The 15,796-nt window shown below is 36.6% G+C and overlaps 2 protein-coding genes across 5 annotated transcripts; one reads left to right on the plus strand and one right to left on the minus strand.

The window, feature by feature from the left end:
• Window positions 1–341: 341 nt before the first annotated feature.
• LOC108724060 (uncharacterized) lies at window positions 342–4,341 on the plus strand. The gene is made up of 3 exons (XM_018450216.1): window positions 342–723; window positions 861–2,503; window positions 2,698–4,341. Exons 2-3 carry the CDS (start codon window positions 1,058–1,060, stop codon window positions 4,249–4,251), a joined length of 3,000 nt encoding a protein of 999 aa, XP_018305718.1. The 5' UTR covers window positions 342–723; window positions 861–1,057; the 3' UTR covers window positions 4,252–4,341.
• A 1,936-nt stretch (window positions 4,342–6,277) lies between these two features.
• LOC108724045 (protein rolling stone) lies at window positions 6,278–12,209 on the minus strand. 4 transcript variants are annotated; one of them, XM_018450182.1, is made up of 2 exons: window positions 11,934–12,209; window positions 6,278–7,263 (listed from the first exon to the last, which is right to left on the minus strand). In XM_018450182.1, the coding sequence occupies exons 1-2, from the start codon at window positions 12,037–12,039 to the stop codon at window positions 6,389–6,391; spliced, it is 981 nt and encodes a 326-aa protein (XP_018305684.1). In that variant the 5' UTR covers window positions 12,040–12,209; the 3' UTR covers window positions 6,278–6,388. The 4 variants fall into 4 exon arrangements, with proteins under 4 accessions (XP_018305684.1, XP_018305687.1, XP_018305686.1 ...); XM_018450185.1 differs by lacking the exon at window positions 11,934–12,209 and adding an exon at window positions 10,277–10,383; XM_018450184.1 differs by lacking the exon at window positions 11,934–12,209 and adding an exon at window positions 8,118–8,316.
• Between the last annotated feature and the right edge of the window lie 3,587 nt (window positions 12,210–15,796).

Here is a 15,796-nt window from a genome sequence, read left to right on the forward strand (position 1 = left end):
CATAGTCGGTATGACAGATTTCCTAACCTGCAGAGTCGTCAACTTTAACGCTAAATATCTCGGTTCGCGAGGCAGAGCGACACTTTTTTCTGCCAGATTCTTTCGTTTTGTGCAAAAACGCGTCGAATAAGCCTAATTTCATCGAAATCGGAGGTGAGGGAGGTATTCTGAATAATTACCAAAAAAGTTTTTTGAAGTAAAGCTTGAATACGTACGTCAGAAAGAACAAATCTTTGTTATCGACCGTGACGTTGTCCCGTCATAGGACGATCGTGCGTGCCGCTAGGTGGCTCAACTGCGACTGCGAGCTTTATGCGAGCTAGCTGTGCGCGTCAGTTGTGGTTGAGTCAGTTCGCTCGTTGATTGTTCATTGTTGATTGTTTTGTCATTTTCTCTTTATTGTTATCCGTAGAAAGAAAGTATAATTAGCGAGTCGCGCTCGAATATCTTCCCCGTGGTTACGAGCAAACTCGACAAACGCCGAAGGAAACAATACTTCGCTCCCTGTCGTTATCAGTTATCACCGGACGAGTCTCCCTATCGGACATAACCGCTGTATCGATCCGACACACCGCTGTCACAGTATATAGAGTATATACTGTGTCGCTGCTGGTCGCTGCTGGTCGCTGCCTAGTCCGCCGAGAGACGAGTCACGAGAGTGCCGAGTCTGTGGAGTCTGCTCGCCTGCTGCCGCCTGCCGCAGCAGCGTACTCTGCGTACACGGTAAGAGGTTATGTTGACTTGGACAATTCGCACCAATCGCACCGCGCGATCCTCGGCGATTTCCGATTGCCCGGTATAAGGTGCGGATTGTGGAGAAACGGATTGCATCTTATTGTTAGTATTGCGTTTTGTCGCAGAAATCAATCGGTAAGAAAAATGGTGCTCGCTTCGAGACGCTCGATGACAATTGCACGTGCAACGGGTCGTAGCATCGAGCTCCTGGAACGGAGCCCCTTCTTGCCGTGAAAAAGAATATAATGCTCTGTCGAATGTCGTTGTCGCTCCACATCAACGTGGGCTTCCTCCGCAGTGCCGGCCACGGAGCAGACCACAAATGTCTTGTAAAGGAACTGCTGCCATCACCGCATGTACATCGAGACGACATAGTCGCGAGAGAATTAGCTCCGAGAGCGAAGGAACGGAATGCACGTCCGTCGATGCTCTTTTTGCTTCGTCGAGAACGGAAGAGGTCGTTAAGAGGGATCAAAGAACAAGAAGAAATGAGAATTGGCAACAAACGGTGACTGGAAAGGGTGTTGACGTCGTCGAAACGGTAGCTGACTTTGAGAAATGGCTTAAGATGCGTAGCACGGAACCGCCGGTGCCATCGAATATGGACTTGGACACAACTAAGATGGTGGAGGGTGTAGACCGGTATCTTGGTGAAGAGGTGCTATCACATGGCTGCTTTCTGAGCAAAGATCCATATGGTCTGTCCATCGACATCGATTTGGCAGATACCAAGAAGCTTAATCTATCGTCAAGCTATGATCCGATACTACAGGATCTGACGCACAGCGAGAACCGATTACTGGAGCCACCGTGCGAGAAGGTCGTCGATGAGTTTATGTTACCAGAGTTCCAGCTGGATCATTTGGATCCACTAGTGACCCTCACGCCGGATGACATGATAGTGGCTGGTGAGATTCTACCGTCTGCAAGCAGCCAGCCAATAATAAGTGTAGAAAATCAACATCGAGTCGAAGAAAATGCTCCAAAAACAGGAGTTCCTGTGCAGAACAATGAGACACCCTGTGAGAAATCCACACAGGTTACTCTCAATCAGCTACCAGTGAATATAGTCATGAACGAAATGGAGGATGCAAAGACAGAACAGGAAACTGTAGTACAATCTTCAGTAAGTTCCTCGGAACTCTTCATTGGGACTTTACCACCGATGGAGGAGAACTCGTCGAGTACCATGACAAATTCCATGGAAATAGATACGCATGGTATGGTAATAGAACATTTGAAGAAAACGAAACTCGAACCTCGTATCATCAAGAAACGTCGTCGACAGATGACAGAACGACTGGAGAAGAAGCTTGATAAGCATATTAATGGCAAAAGCTTTGCAGTTGACACGGACTCACAGGATGGCATGATGGCTGTGGTCGCTATATCTACTGACAAAACCTCCAACATGACACAGATTGTTATTAATACTGGCACAGAGAAACAGATCTATCAAGGCAAGACTTCGGAATTGATTGAAGCAACAGGCAATTTTCCAAAATTGCCCAAGATAGATACTTCGGCCGCAGTTTGGAATGGCACAGTTGAATATGGTACCGATAGTAATCCAAGTAACCAATATGAAATTGTTATATCCAATGCACTGGAGGAATTAGGTATCACCGATGATAGCCTGCAACCTTTGTGCACCACCGAACACGACAAGGTGTGGCTTTGTCCACGAGATGGCTGCAACAGACAATTTGGTAGATTGTACACTCTGAAGGGCCATTTGTTAGCCCATTATGGAGTTAGACCGTTTAAGGTATATTAAAGAGATATCATGTTATTTATTTTCTTTCTTTAATCTTTTTTGTCACAGTGATATAATTTTGCAGCAAATAAAATTAAATAAAACCGTTTAAAGTTAATTTTGTGAACTAGCTCTTAAAATTACTCAGCATAGAATTGTTCTTTTTTTTTCATTTACAATTATTTTAATTGGCTATATTTTTGCAGTGCGACTTTGAGGGCTGCACTTGGGCCTTTTATTCAGAGTTCAAGCTGAAGAGACACAAGGAGACACATTTGAAGCGCAAGGATTACGTGTGCGAGGTGGAAGGCTGCAATCGTCGTTTCACCACCGTCTACAATCTATGGAGCCACGCCAAGTTGCACAATCGTCCTAATCGGATCGTGTGTCAGGTGCCAGACTGCGGTGAGAAGTTTCAGACAAAACGAGCATTGGAACTACACATGAAGTCGCACGATCAACGCCATGCACCTTATGTGTGTCAGCATGAGGGTTGTGGCAAACGTTACTACAGTAGCAATGCATTGACATCACATCAACGATCACATAGCTATAAGGAAGTGGACATCAAGTGTTCATGGCCGGATTGTGGCAAGATTTTCGACAAGCCTTGCCGACTCAAAGCGCACATGCGATCTCATACCGGCTATAAACCCTATCCTTGTACTTTTCAAGACTGTAAGTGGGCTTTCTCATCATCCAGTAAGCTTAAGCGCCACCAAAAGAAGCACACGAACGAGCGTAAATTTGTGTGCGACGTGCCGGATTGTGGTAAGGCATTTATGCGCTCGGAACATTTGAAGGAGCACCGGCTAACGCACACGGAAGGCCGCTTTTTCCAATGCTTCGTGTGTGATGCCCGATTCTCCGCCAAGAGCAGTTTGTACGTACACATCAAGAAGCATCAGCAGGCTAAGCCAGACTTGAACGTAGTCAATAATATGCTCGAGTGCACTTCCGGTAATAAAAAACGTACGAGAACAAAAGAATCTCATTATTCGCGAGTGAAGCCGTCAAGCAAGTCGAAACGATGGAACACAGAACTAATAAATGCCGCGGAGACTATCACGAACGAAAATGATGTTGAGAAGCAGAGTGCCAGTGCATGTTCCCAGGATGAGGATCAAATGGAGTGGCTGTATCGTTGTCCAATAGAGATATGCGGACATTTAATCAGCAGCGAAACGGGTCTTCGTGAGCACATGTTAAAAGCACACAGCATACAATGCGACGATTTGTTGACTAAATCGTCTTCGAACGATGTCGACATAGATTACGTTTTATGTACCGTGCACAGTTCGCCAAGTTTATCCACTGTCGTCGAAGAAGAACAAATGGTCATGGTGACTCCGTGCGATGCCGTCATTCTTGATACCTCCTCGTCAAAAATAGATCATTGTTTGCCGGAACCGGAACCTTTCAACACCTTGCTGAAGAGCTCGGAACCGTTTCAAAATGATACGCAAAATGAGCGGATCGACAAGGAAACTGTATCAGTGAAGGAGCAGGGTTCAGCAAGGACAGATCTAACATATTCTGATTGGTCTAAATTGAAGAATAGTACATTGATGAATTCGGTAATAACGGAAACGTCGGACATTGTATTGGGCACAAGTGATGATTTGAGCGAAGGTCTGTTGCTCACAGAAGAGCTACCATCGATGTACTATCAGGACGATGTGGCAGGTACGGAGTATCAGGTGCTGTTATTAGATTCAAGTCCGCTCGAGAGTGCCAGTAATTTACGCGGTCTCGAGTGATTTTCGTGATACGAGTGCTCTCGACCAAATGATTGCCGTATAATTTGGACATGACGTGATAATCATAAATATTTTAAACGTAGCTTAAGAATGGCATAATAGTGATAATTTTGAATAATGATGATCGTGTTATTATATTAAACATAGCTTTTGTGGTATGTATACGTATGTATGTATGTAGTGTATATGTATATATATGTATATGTATATATATATACACACTACATACATATATATATATAAAACTTTAATACGATCTGTGATCCAGGAGCTGGCCTCAGCCTGATATTCATTTGTATTACACGGCTCATAATCGCTTTAAATCGTTATTTTATTAATAAATCGTTGATATTTTTCCATAAAAATCACCATCTGTGTACTTCATTGCTGTCGCTATCCGATTATAACATGTGTTTCGAAGCCATGCATAGTATATTTTACAAGTAATTCATTATTTGTCTATTTTTTTCAGCGTTTCAATTTTTCTTATGATATACAGTATACACACGTACACGCACATGTATTCATAAAGTCCTCTCGCATTCATAATCGATACAATTCAATAATATCATATCACATTATGGAAAGTTTATATGACATACATATATATTTTTTCTAAAATTAGTGGTATTAAATTACTCCACAATAATCTCTACAGCAAGTGGTAATAAAAAATTGTACAAAAATGGAATATACAAAATCGATACAATTCTTGATTGTTTTATGTTACGGATTTATCTATATATGCTATATTTTATCAAACAATTGAAAAAGATAATTGGCTGCATATACAATAATCATATAAACACGTTATAATAAAAGTTTAACTAGGTAGGAACTCTCGCATGGAACGAATATCATGTTGAGCTCTATAATAATGAATCTTAAAATCAAATTATTATATTAATTATTTCAGATTGTATGTGCAGCCTTATGGAAGCATCTTGCTTTTATATACTTTTCGTTTAGCATCGTATCGAAATTTCTAATTTATAATAAAGACAATCATCAATCTATTAATTATTATATGTTATTAAATCCTAAATTTCGATATAAGAGTATTAATAAAATATCTACAACACCTTGATTCTGTAAATAACGCTAATAAGAATACCACTAACTGATACAAAAGAACGTTTATATACCTTAAATATACGATGTTTACGTAATCTGAAATGAATTTAATAATGCGTTTAAAACAAAGTGTAATAATTTTTATCAATTTAAATATAAAAATACGTTTAATGTTTTTCAATGTTATAAAAATAACTTTTAAGATAAGTAATATCATATATATGTAACACCAAATACTAAGTAAAAACATTAATTCGTACAATTCATACGTAACGAAATACTTGTGCGATTACTGTTTCTATTTTCTTCAGTAAAATTTTTACAACTATTTAAAAAAAAAGAAACACTATACTTATTTTACATGAACCTTTACTTGTTCTATGTAAATAGCAAATAATTGAACGTATCCAGAACACTGACGATCATAATAATCGAATTGAAGCGTTCATAAATATTATCAGCTAAGCTTCTACGAGATATTATAATTAAAATAATTTCTAATAAATACAAGTAATTTGCGTAGAATGTATTCTCCATTTGGGAACGACTTTACAATCAGTATTAGGGATGAGCGATACAGAAAAAAATCTCAACATTTCGTATTGTAACGTATCATAAACATAAATATTGACTAAACCAAAATAGGTTATTTCATCGATCTTTTTGAATAACTGTTCCAATCAGTTTAAAAAAAATTACATTATTTTCATATGCAATTAGTATCATATATAGATGTAATATCTATATATAGTACTAAGACCCGTTTCTACCAATGTAGATTAACTTTAATCTCGATTCAATTTACTCTTTATCTTTTTCTTATTTTTAAAACTAGAAAAAGATGAAAAGTTAGTTGAACCGAGATTAAAGTTAAACTGCATTGGTAGAAACAGGCATAATTTGGATGAAGCTCACCAGAAAGACTCTACTGGTAGACGCAACCACGTCAAGAAAACACGTTTCATTTCAACTTATCGAATATGAAATTCGGTTCCATGCTTTGGGACCTTATATGCTGAGGAGATATTAACAAATATTTCTAAATAAATTTTTAATTTATTTATTAAACTACTTCCGTTGGTTTTTCCGGAAGTGGTTTGTCATTCGTCATATCTATGTGCACAGGTTTGTTGAATTTCTCAGTATCTATCTTACGATAGATCCGGTCTCTGATGTTCGCCAACAAACAAGTGATGCAATGCAGCACTGTCACGAACGTGAAACCGCCGATACAAACGAGTGACGTCCGCACTGGTTTCTTCCAATCAAGGATTTTGTAGATGTAGTGATAACCATGCTTGTCAAGGCCGCCAGCAACATAGTAAATCACTGAGAAAATTACGTAGAACATAACGATCGATAGGCACCACCAGAAGTTCCGCAGGCGGAACGGTATGTTGGTGACAAATAGATCAATCAGCATCAACACGCTGTTACACACGTGCATCATGATGTTGAGCGGGTCCACCTGATGGATCGCTGGATTATATACGGCGAGCCAGTAGGACACCGTCACGCCAATTGCCATGTTGGTAGTGACGACATACAGAAACCAGTACAGTCGCTCAGTGGACTCCAATTTGAGACTGCAAGGATCAAAGCCGGATGTCTTCTGCAATCGCCATCGCTTCGATACGAGGATACTGCCAATCAGCGCTTGTATAAAGCCCAGAGCCATGTCCCAGTTGGTCAGATAGATTGGCCATTTCTCATACTGCATTAGTGGTTTGTAACTGCCAAATTCAAACAGCGAACATACGACAAAAGCGGCCCAGATGAGGAAGATGATCCAACGGTAGTACAGATACCAGATGGACACATACGATTGGCACTTGGGTTCGGACAGCACATGCGCCTGCGGTGGCTTCTGTTTAGCCGCCTGTCTCCACCTGCGGCCAATCTCTTGGCACCAGAGTTTGCTCACCATTGTGCGGTGACCTGGAATGATAAGGAATCAATGATATTTCTCTTATATATCTATTGAAAAGAACGTGAATTAGCGCGTGTCTCAAATATGTGGATTGAATTTGACAAAGATAAATTGATCAAATCTCATTTGATTTGGAGAGGCTGCTAGATAGAACCATAGAACGTACTTAAGAAAATGGACAATCGGATGAAGGGATACGCGATCGGAAAGAAAATCTTGGAAAATTGTTAGAATCGAGAGATATCGGAGAACCGCGCACCTACGACGACTCTTGACAAATAACGAGTGGGCAGCCAATTCAACCTAAAAACGGTACATAGCAGGGACACGCAATCACGCTATATTCCGAACAAGCGTGATTCAAAGATTAACGCTTTAATAAATGTAATTATTCTTCGAAAAGGACCGCGCATTGCTTCATCGCACTCGGACGAGCAAGCGCCTGTGCAACACGTACGACCGACCATTTCCACCTTACTATACGATCGAACAGAACATTACATTCATTATATTTTTTTCTTTTCTATATACCGGCATAATCAATAATTATGCGTCTCTGGAATATTTTTTTTTGGAATTTTATCAACATTTCTAATTATATAATTTTTTAATATTAAATTAATAAGGACTGTAAAATATACTAATTAATTTGATAAATTAGAAGATTCGATTTTTTTTTCAAATTTATAAAATCTTATAAATTTCAAACGTTTTTAGATCTAATAATAATTGACCGTTATTGCAATGAGCATTTGTAATGACACCTTGTGTCGCTTTTATATAATAACACGAACGAAACACGTTCGAAAATCGATTCGACACTTGCGAGAAGGTCTCGATAATTTTTCAATGAACGACTTACATAGCAAGCATTGTAAGAAGAGCAACAGCAGTCGTTTCGAAGAAGGCAATCCTGTGAACGAGAGCATCATTCTCGTCTCTCGATCTCGAAAAATACGGTCGCTGTGATACGACAAATATGCGTGATCTGAGAGCACCTAACCTAACCTAACTGTTACCCTAAGCTGTCCGATTTGCGTTGACAGTTGATCAAACTAAAACGCGCGAAGATGAAAAAATATATTTTTGATATAAAAATATATTATCTTCAATTCGCTCACACACAAGGGATGATACAAACACGGAGAATAATGCTAAAATGTCCGTATTTATGTGCGAATTTAGTGCTTTTTTTTCAGAGTAATTGGATAAAGAGCTGAGCGAGGGAATACGCATTTCTCGGAGCAGATTTATTCAAAATAAACCTTTAAGTTTTTTTAAAGTATTGTCAGGAGTTATTATAGGATTATATTTTGACGAAATGTGACGCAAATTTAATCCGATTCGAATATCGCGTCAAATTGAATGAAGTAAGTCATCTTGCATCTTACGTTGCGATCGCGTGATTTTATATATATATATATATATCGATCGAGAAATATCCATACTGAACCGTTAGAATTTGAATTTGCGACTTACTTCAGACCGCCAAAAACGAGAGACGTTTGAAGTTTGAACTTTGAATACGGTCCTTCGATGCCGCAAAGTAACGACTAGGAACGCAATAACGAGAGAGAGAGAGAGAGAGATTCGGTGAAACGAGTTCCGATCGCTCGGAAGCGTATCTCTAGCGATGAGAATAATCAAAACAGGTAAACGTCGCAAGGTGATCCACTATGCGAATGACGATCGCTCGCTCGAATCTAAATCCTAATGACGATAGTCTCGTGCACTGCTCGTGCACGGTCTGCACGTATTCGAGTGTTCGAGTCGTGTCGGAGTCGGATTTTAGAAGTATCTCTCCTGATCTCTCCCGATCTCTCCCCAAGTCCCCATCCCGCACACCGTCACGGCGACGCGACGCGAATGGGAGGTGATGGGAGGTGATGGGAGGCCACTTCGAACTAATTAACCTCGTTGGTCCACCGCGAGCGACGCTGAGGCTGAGGTTCACACGGCATGACAGGCTCTGACAGGAGAGATCAGCCGGTGCTCATACATACATATAACGCGCGCCTGCAAACGGAAGGTCGGCCGGTCAATCAGCCAATACTAATTCACCGTTCATTTATTACAATCTTGGTCTATTGCAGCCTGTTATATTGGCACGAGCAAATGGTCAAGCTTAAGCGAATCGTTATCCATTGGAAGTCTAATCTACCTTTGCGAAAGGTAGAAGGAAAGAAAATAAAAATGCATAAACGACTCGAAGATATTGCCAAGATATATCGTTCCAAGAAATTGGATTCATCATTTCAAAAACCGGAACTACGTGCATGCTTCATGGTTCTTGAACATTTTCTTCTTTAACTTCCTTTTTTTTAACATCTTTTGATTATTTTATTATGAATTTTAAAATTAGTAAATAAAATAAAGAAAGAGCGAGAAACTTAGATATAGGATATTTGTCTATTTTTAGACATTACAGAATGCTAGGAAATTGGTACAGTAATTCCGCCTCGTGTATTTAAGATGTTATGAAATAAATTAATGTATAATGAGATATCAATTCGTAGAAACTCATTTATCTAATGTTTATTGAGAGACTACTTTTAATAGTAGATTACATGATCGTACAGGAGATAAAAAATTTTGTAATTTACAAATTTACAATGCATTTAACTAACAATCATTTATTAGATAATATAAGATCTAATTATAATTATATAACTAATATTATGATAGATTAATTCATTTCTCAGCGTTTAAGAGCAATCTAAAATATGTAGTAAAAATTAAGGAATAATTGTAAATTTAATTTTGTATTTAAAGATAATTAATTTGTAACGTCATAATTTATATTCAGTTTCTTTAATGTATAGTTATTTTTTATGGATTTGAAGATTTTGAAGATAACTAACAAAAGACAAAATACAATATCAAAAATGAACATATCACAGTAGAAAAGAAGCTTTTTGATTAACAGATTCCACAATAAACAGGACTGATTTAACTCTACATTCTCTTAATTTTTAATTAATAAGATAGCACCTTGTGCTATATATACATATATATTCTTACTTAATTCGATCAGTCCATCTTATTAGTAATCCGTTTTCTTCCCAGCTCTAAAAATCTCTCTTTCACATTTCATAATTGAGATTGTCAAATAAAATTCACATTTTGAATAAAAAGAACACAAAATTTACACAAATATTCTTTTATTCACAGATATATTATGCACTTTGAGAAATTTTGGCGACTCTGTTCGGTTAGCGATGTGCAACGCAACTTTCGCGACCGATGCCGACGATTGACTAAAGTGTGAGGTGAAGAAGTTTCCGTGCACAAGAGAAATATATACGTGAGAACGGCATACCAGATTGACGTCGAGATAAACGATAATCATGGCGTTTCCCGGGAAAACGATAAAGAATAACGAATGTATGATTACATCATATATTGAGGTAAGCATTAATTCATAAAAAGAGAAAAAAAGAAAAAAAAGGAAAGAGAAAAGAGAACGAAGATATTTTTTAACAAGTTATACGATATATATTTGACAGCTGATAAAGCAGTGTCTGTGCCTTCTAAGTCGAGAGATTCATCTCTTAATTCAATGCAAACTTGTCGATTCACCTAACTATAAAAATAAATATTGATATTATATAAGCATTTATATATAATACACCCGGGCATCTTATATATTATTATATACAAGATACCACGATAAGGCCTAAGGTCCGGTTGCACCAACGTTACTTTGACTTTAAACGAGACTTAAAACTTTATCTGTCTCATTTTAAAGCCGAAAGAGGGGGAGAGATAGAGAGAATTTTAAGGCTCGCTTAAAGTCAACGTAACGTTGGTGCAACCGGGCCTAAGAGTCAATTTTTGCCACTAAATATTGCAAGAGAAAATGAATTGTGTATGTATGTGTATGTATATGTATATGTGCTTTGTATAATTTTTATTAGTACGATCAGTGAAATCGTTTGTATTTAGACAATATTACCTGAAATACACTTGTCAACAGATTACGTTATTAATTTTAAGAATTACGTTTCTCTCGAAAGTATTACGTTTCTTTTGTTCCTGTGACATCAATGTGTGGTATCAATGCATGTAATGATTCTTCTTGTTAATTTTGGACGGATTTTTAAACTTTGTCTATTGATTGATAGTGTATTGGATGAACGGTAATTACCACACCATATATACACAGTATACACATAGACATGTATATATAGAACTCTTTCACTCTTTTTCACATTTATGTACATTATTTAACACAATATGTTATTAGCAAAATTATTATCGATTTTTTTTATGACTGAACACAGTGTTTGCAACGTGTCAAGTATATTTGCTAGCTGTTAGTCACAATATCCCCGTATCCCGCACATTTTTATCAGATTGATACCTTATTAAGAATATAACATATTACAAAGATTGTTGCTCCAGTCATCATTTTGACACTACACTCAGTTCACCAGTTGTGACGGTGCATCGTTGATATCGAAGGATCACTTTAGAGAATCTCGTTAAGAATCAAAAAGCTAAGAATATCGATAATATATCACGATAATATGATGATCTCTCTCTCTCCCCCCCTCTCTCTCTCTTTCTCTAATGCTCACTTTTATGGAATTCAAGAATTTTATGAGTTAAAAAATCTTACTGGGAATTTGTAAAGTGTTCTAGGAGAATCAGAGGAAGAGTCGAGAAACACACGCACCGCATAGCGCGGAGAGCTTTGACGATTTCTTCGGGACGGCTTGTTCGATGAGGTCGTTTTTTTCCAACATATCACGAATCTCGATCTCTTCGCACCCGGGAGGCATTTCTCTTTTATTTTACTTAGCGATTGCCCTCCTGTTCTCTCTCGACGTACGTTTCGCCTCTAACTGTCCGACACCAGTCCCGCGTGCTCGCAATCAATATCAATCTCGGGGTGGATACCAGCACAAAGTTTCCCTCCCTAAACTTTTGTAGGCCTGTTCCCCATTGAGAAATCCCCACCTATATCAATGCAGGCACGTTAAGACGATACGAGACAACGATGTTTGAAAGCTGACCACATTAGACTTCTTATTATGTTTTTCGACATATTGAACATATGGAAACAAATGCAAAAAATATTAATAAAAGTACACATACAATATATTCACACAACAATACTTTCAAATAATTAACGATCTAAAAAAGGTATTGATTATGATGATTATAATGATATACTTTAAAGAAAATAGATATATTAGTTAAAAGTTTTATATATGAGTAACAAAAATTTAATGATATGCTTGGAAATTATTTTTATATCAAGAATATCATGAAAATTGCATTCAACCCGAATTCAACCTGAATAATTAAACAATAAGAATCTTACTGGACCGTGCATTTGAAAATTTAGCAATAAAGAATAGAAGTAATGGCCCTAATGGTCAAAGCTAGATCTTTAATGCTTAAATATAATTCAATCTGAACATATACTATATACGATATGTACATACATATTGTATATATATCATATTTGTAGTCATTCACACTGCGCGCCAAATTAGTTTTTCGGACTTAAATTACTGAAGTAATATCACAAATTAAATTGGCAAACTATTTTAATAATTTAATGCTCAATCAGGCATTTCGTTAAAAGATGTTAAAATATGTTGAAAAACTATAATAAATTTATTGCAAAAAATATTATTTTGGTCTTCAAATTAGCTTTGAGCATCAAATTATTAAAATAGTTTGTCAATTTAATTCGTGATATTACTACAGTAGTTTAATTGCGTTTATAAGTCCGAAAAACCAATTCGGCGTGCAGTGCAAATGACTACAAATATAGTGTATATACACATATATATATATATGCATGTATATATACAGGGCGCGAATTTTGAAACATCCTGTACAGTGTGTATAGTAATTCAGATTGAATTATTTAAGCATTAAAGATCTAGCTTTGACCGTTATGGCCATTATTTCTATTTCTTATTGCTGAATAATTAAAAAATACTATATGAAACGCGGCGCAATTCGATAAAAATTAAATACAGATAGATGTTTATACATATAATGTTTATACATGCGGTTGTTCCGATTTACCAGGGTAATGGTTACTTTCACTATGTTATTCAAATTGACTATTGACAGTATATAGTTCCAATATATACAATATGTTCCAAGATCATATCTTATTTGAATAAAGAAACGCTTTCTCATTCAGAAATAGACTTATTTGCTTTTCACATTTACGTTGTGTTATTATTGTCACCGATTTTCTCTCTCTCTCTGATTGTGCACCTAATTTTCTTTCAGTTATATTAACAACATAAATCAAAGAAATGTTAATTTTAAGTTTCTTAAAGAAGAAATTGCATAGAAGGAACCTATTTAAAATTGGAATAATCATAATTTCAAAACGCCCGATTAAAAATGTATATTTTGAATAACTTGTATTGAATTGAAATTTCATAGTTAATTTTGCATCGAAAGTGATTATATAACTAAATATAAAATAAAGTAATTATGAATATTCAAGTGCAGTAATAATTAATTACCTAATTAATTAGGTTTCACAACATAGATAATGGTTTTTTATAATTTAAGCAACTTTATTTTCTATAATCTATTATAGATATTACATAAACTAATTACATAAAATAATATGAATTTTCAATGTAATAATTGATACATCTAGATTTTATTATAAAAAGTTGGAAACTTTGAACGCGTGCAGAATAATAATTTTAATATTGAGTAATTTTAGTGATTTTGCAAAGTTATTTTTATAAATAAAAGTTAAAGTAGTTTTTATCTTGTAAAGTGCACAGTAAATTGCACTTTACATAAAAAAAATTAAAATTTGTAATTCATATTCAACTCGTCTATTGCTTATAAAAAGTTTCAAAAATTTAAAAATTTAAAAATTATATTTGTGAATATTAATTAAAAAAAGAATAATAATAAAATACAAAATTGATTTGATAGTCGCCATTTTAAGAAAAGAATTTAGAAAAAGGTGTTTTGATTGTAAGAAATATTATGATTAGAGTTCGTATAATAATATGAATACTACACTGAAAAAAGAGTTTGGTTGGATTATTTGGAAATCTGGTAGATTCAATCAGTATGTTTGTTCAAAAACGGACGAATCAGAATTCTTGTAAGAATTACCGGATGAATTTGATTAATTCCTTCTAGTTAAATCTATCAGAATTTTTTGTTGATAGATTAAATTTTTTTCGTTGATTATATAAGAATTTCTTGTTGATCAAATAAATTTTTCCTGTAAACTGTATCAGAATTTCTTGTTGGTCAAATAATGCCTACCCATTGAATCTACCAGAATTTCTTCGAAGAAGAGAAGATGTTTTTTCGTCAGTTAGCTACATAATAACTTCGTTCCACTTTTTCCTCTTTCTAACCTGTTCAGACAGGTCACAATATGTGACTTAGTTTGTCCATCTTGCAGTAATAATTGTTTCACTTCGTGTTTCACTACAAGACTTCACTGACTTCATTTCAGTAAGTACAGATAACACGATATCTGGAGACACGGTAGTGTCTCGGCGCTAAGCCAAGCGCAGCGATGACTCCTTTACGCGAATCGACGAGTTGCGCTGGATTGAGATAATCGGATCTCAATAACGACTGAACCGATTGCGTTCTATGTACGCTCAAACGATAACCACCACACGGATTGTATGATAAAAGTGCTTTTACTTTTTTTCTACGTGCCCTACGAGCGGAGATATTGTGATGCAAACTCTGAATCTCTGATTTTTAAGAAACGTCATCATTGTCATCATCATCATTATTTTTTATTATTAACGTCGTCGACCAGTAAATATATGTCGACTGGGGGAGAAATGTACATCTCGTTTTTTCGATAATAGATGGCTTTCGACTTAACCAAGCGATGGTAGCATTGCACATTCGAACGTGATCAACCACACATGACGGCTGGATAATCAGCGATTTAAGATACGTCGTTATTGTCATTATTGTCATCGTCGTCGACCAGGAAAAATGTACGTCTCGTTTTTTCGATAATAGATGGCTTTTGACTTAACCAAGCGATGGCAGCATCGCACATTCGAACGTAATCAACCACATATGACAGCTGTGATAATCAGCGATGGCAACATTGTCACATATATACAATGTGACGCGCGCGTGGTGCAAAAATACGATGTGACTCACACGCGGCGCAAATTATTAATTAAAATTAAAATGAAATATTAATTAAAATTGAAATGAAATATCGAGATTGTCGTTGAAGATCTAGGTATTTACCGCGTCGAGGAAGAGGGTGTCTAGATATTCACCGTCGACGAATTAAGCGTCTAGGTGTTCGTCATCGAGGAATTAAGCGTCTAGATGTTTGTCGTCGAGGAAGTGGGTGTCTAGGTGTTCGCCGTCAAGGAAATGGGTGTCTAGGTGATAGCCGTCGAGGAAGTGGGTGTCTAGGTATTCGCAGTCGAAGAAGTGGGTTTCTAGGTGATCGCTGTCGAGGAAGTGGGTGTCTAGGTGTTCGCCGTCGAGAAAGTGAGCGTCTAGGTGTTCGCCGTCGAAGAAGTGGGTGTCTAGGTGTTC

The sequence above is a fragment of the Mycetomoellerius zeteki genome, unplaced genomic scaffold, assembly GCF_001594055.1.
Source record: "Mycetomoellerius zeteki isolate Tzet28-1 unplaced genomic scaffold, Tzet1.0 scaffold267, whole genome shotgun sequence".
In the NCBI taxonomy this organism is placed as follows: Eukaryota; Metazoa; Arthropoda; class Insecta; order Hymenoptera; family Formicidae; genus Mycetomoellerius; species Mycetomoellerius zeteki.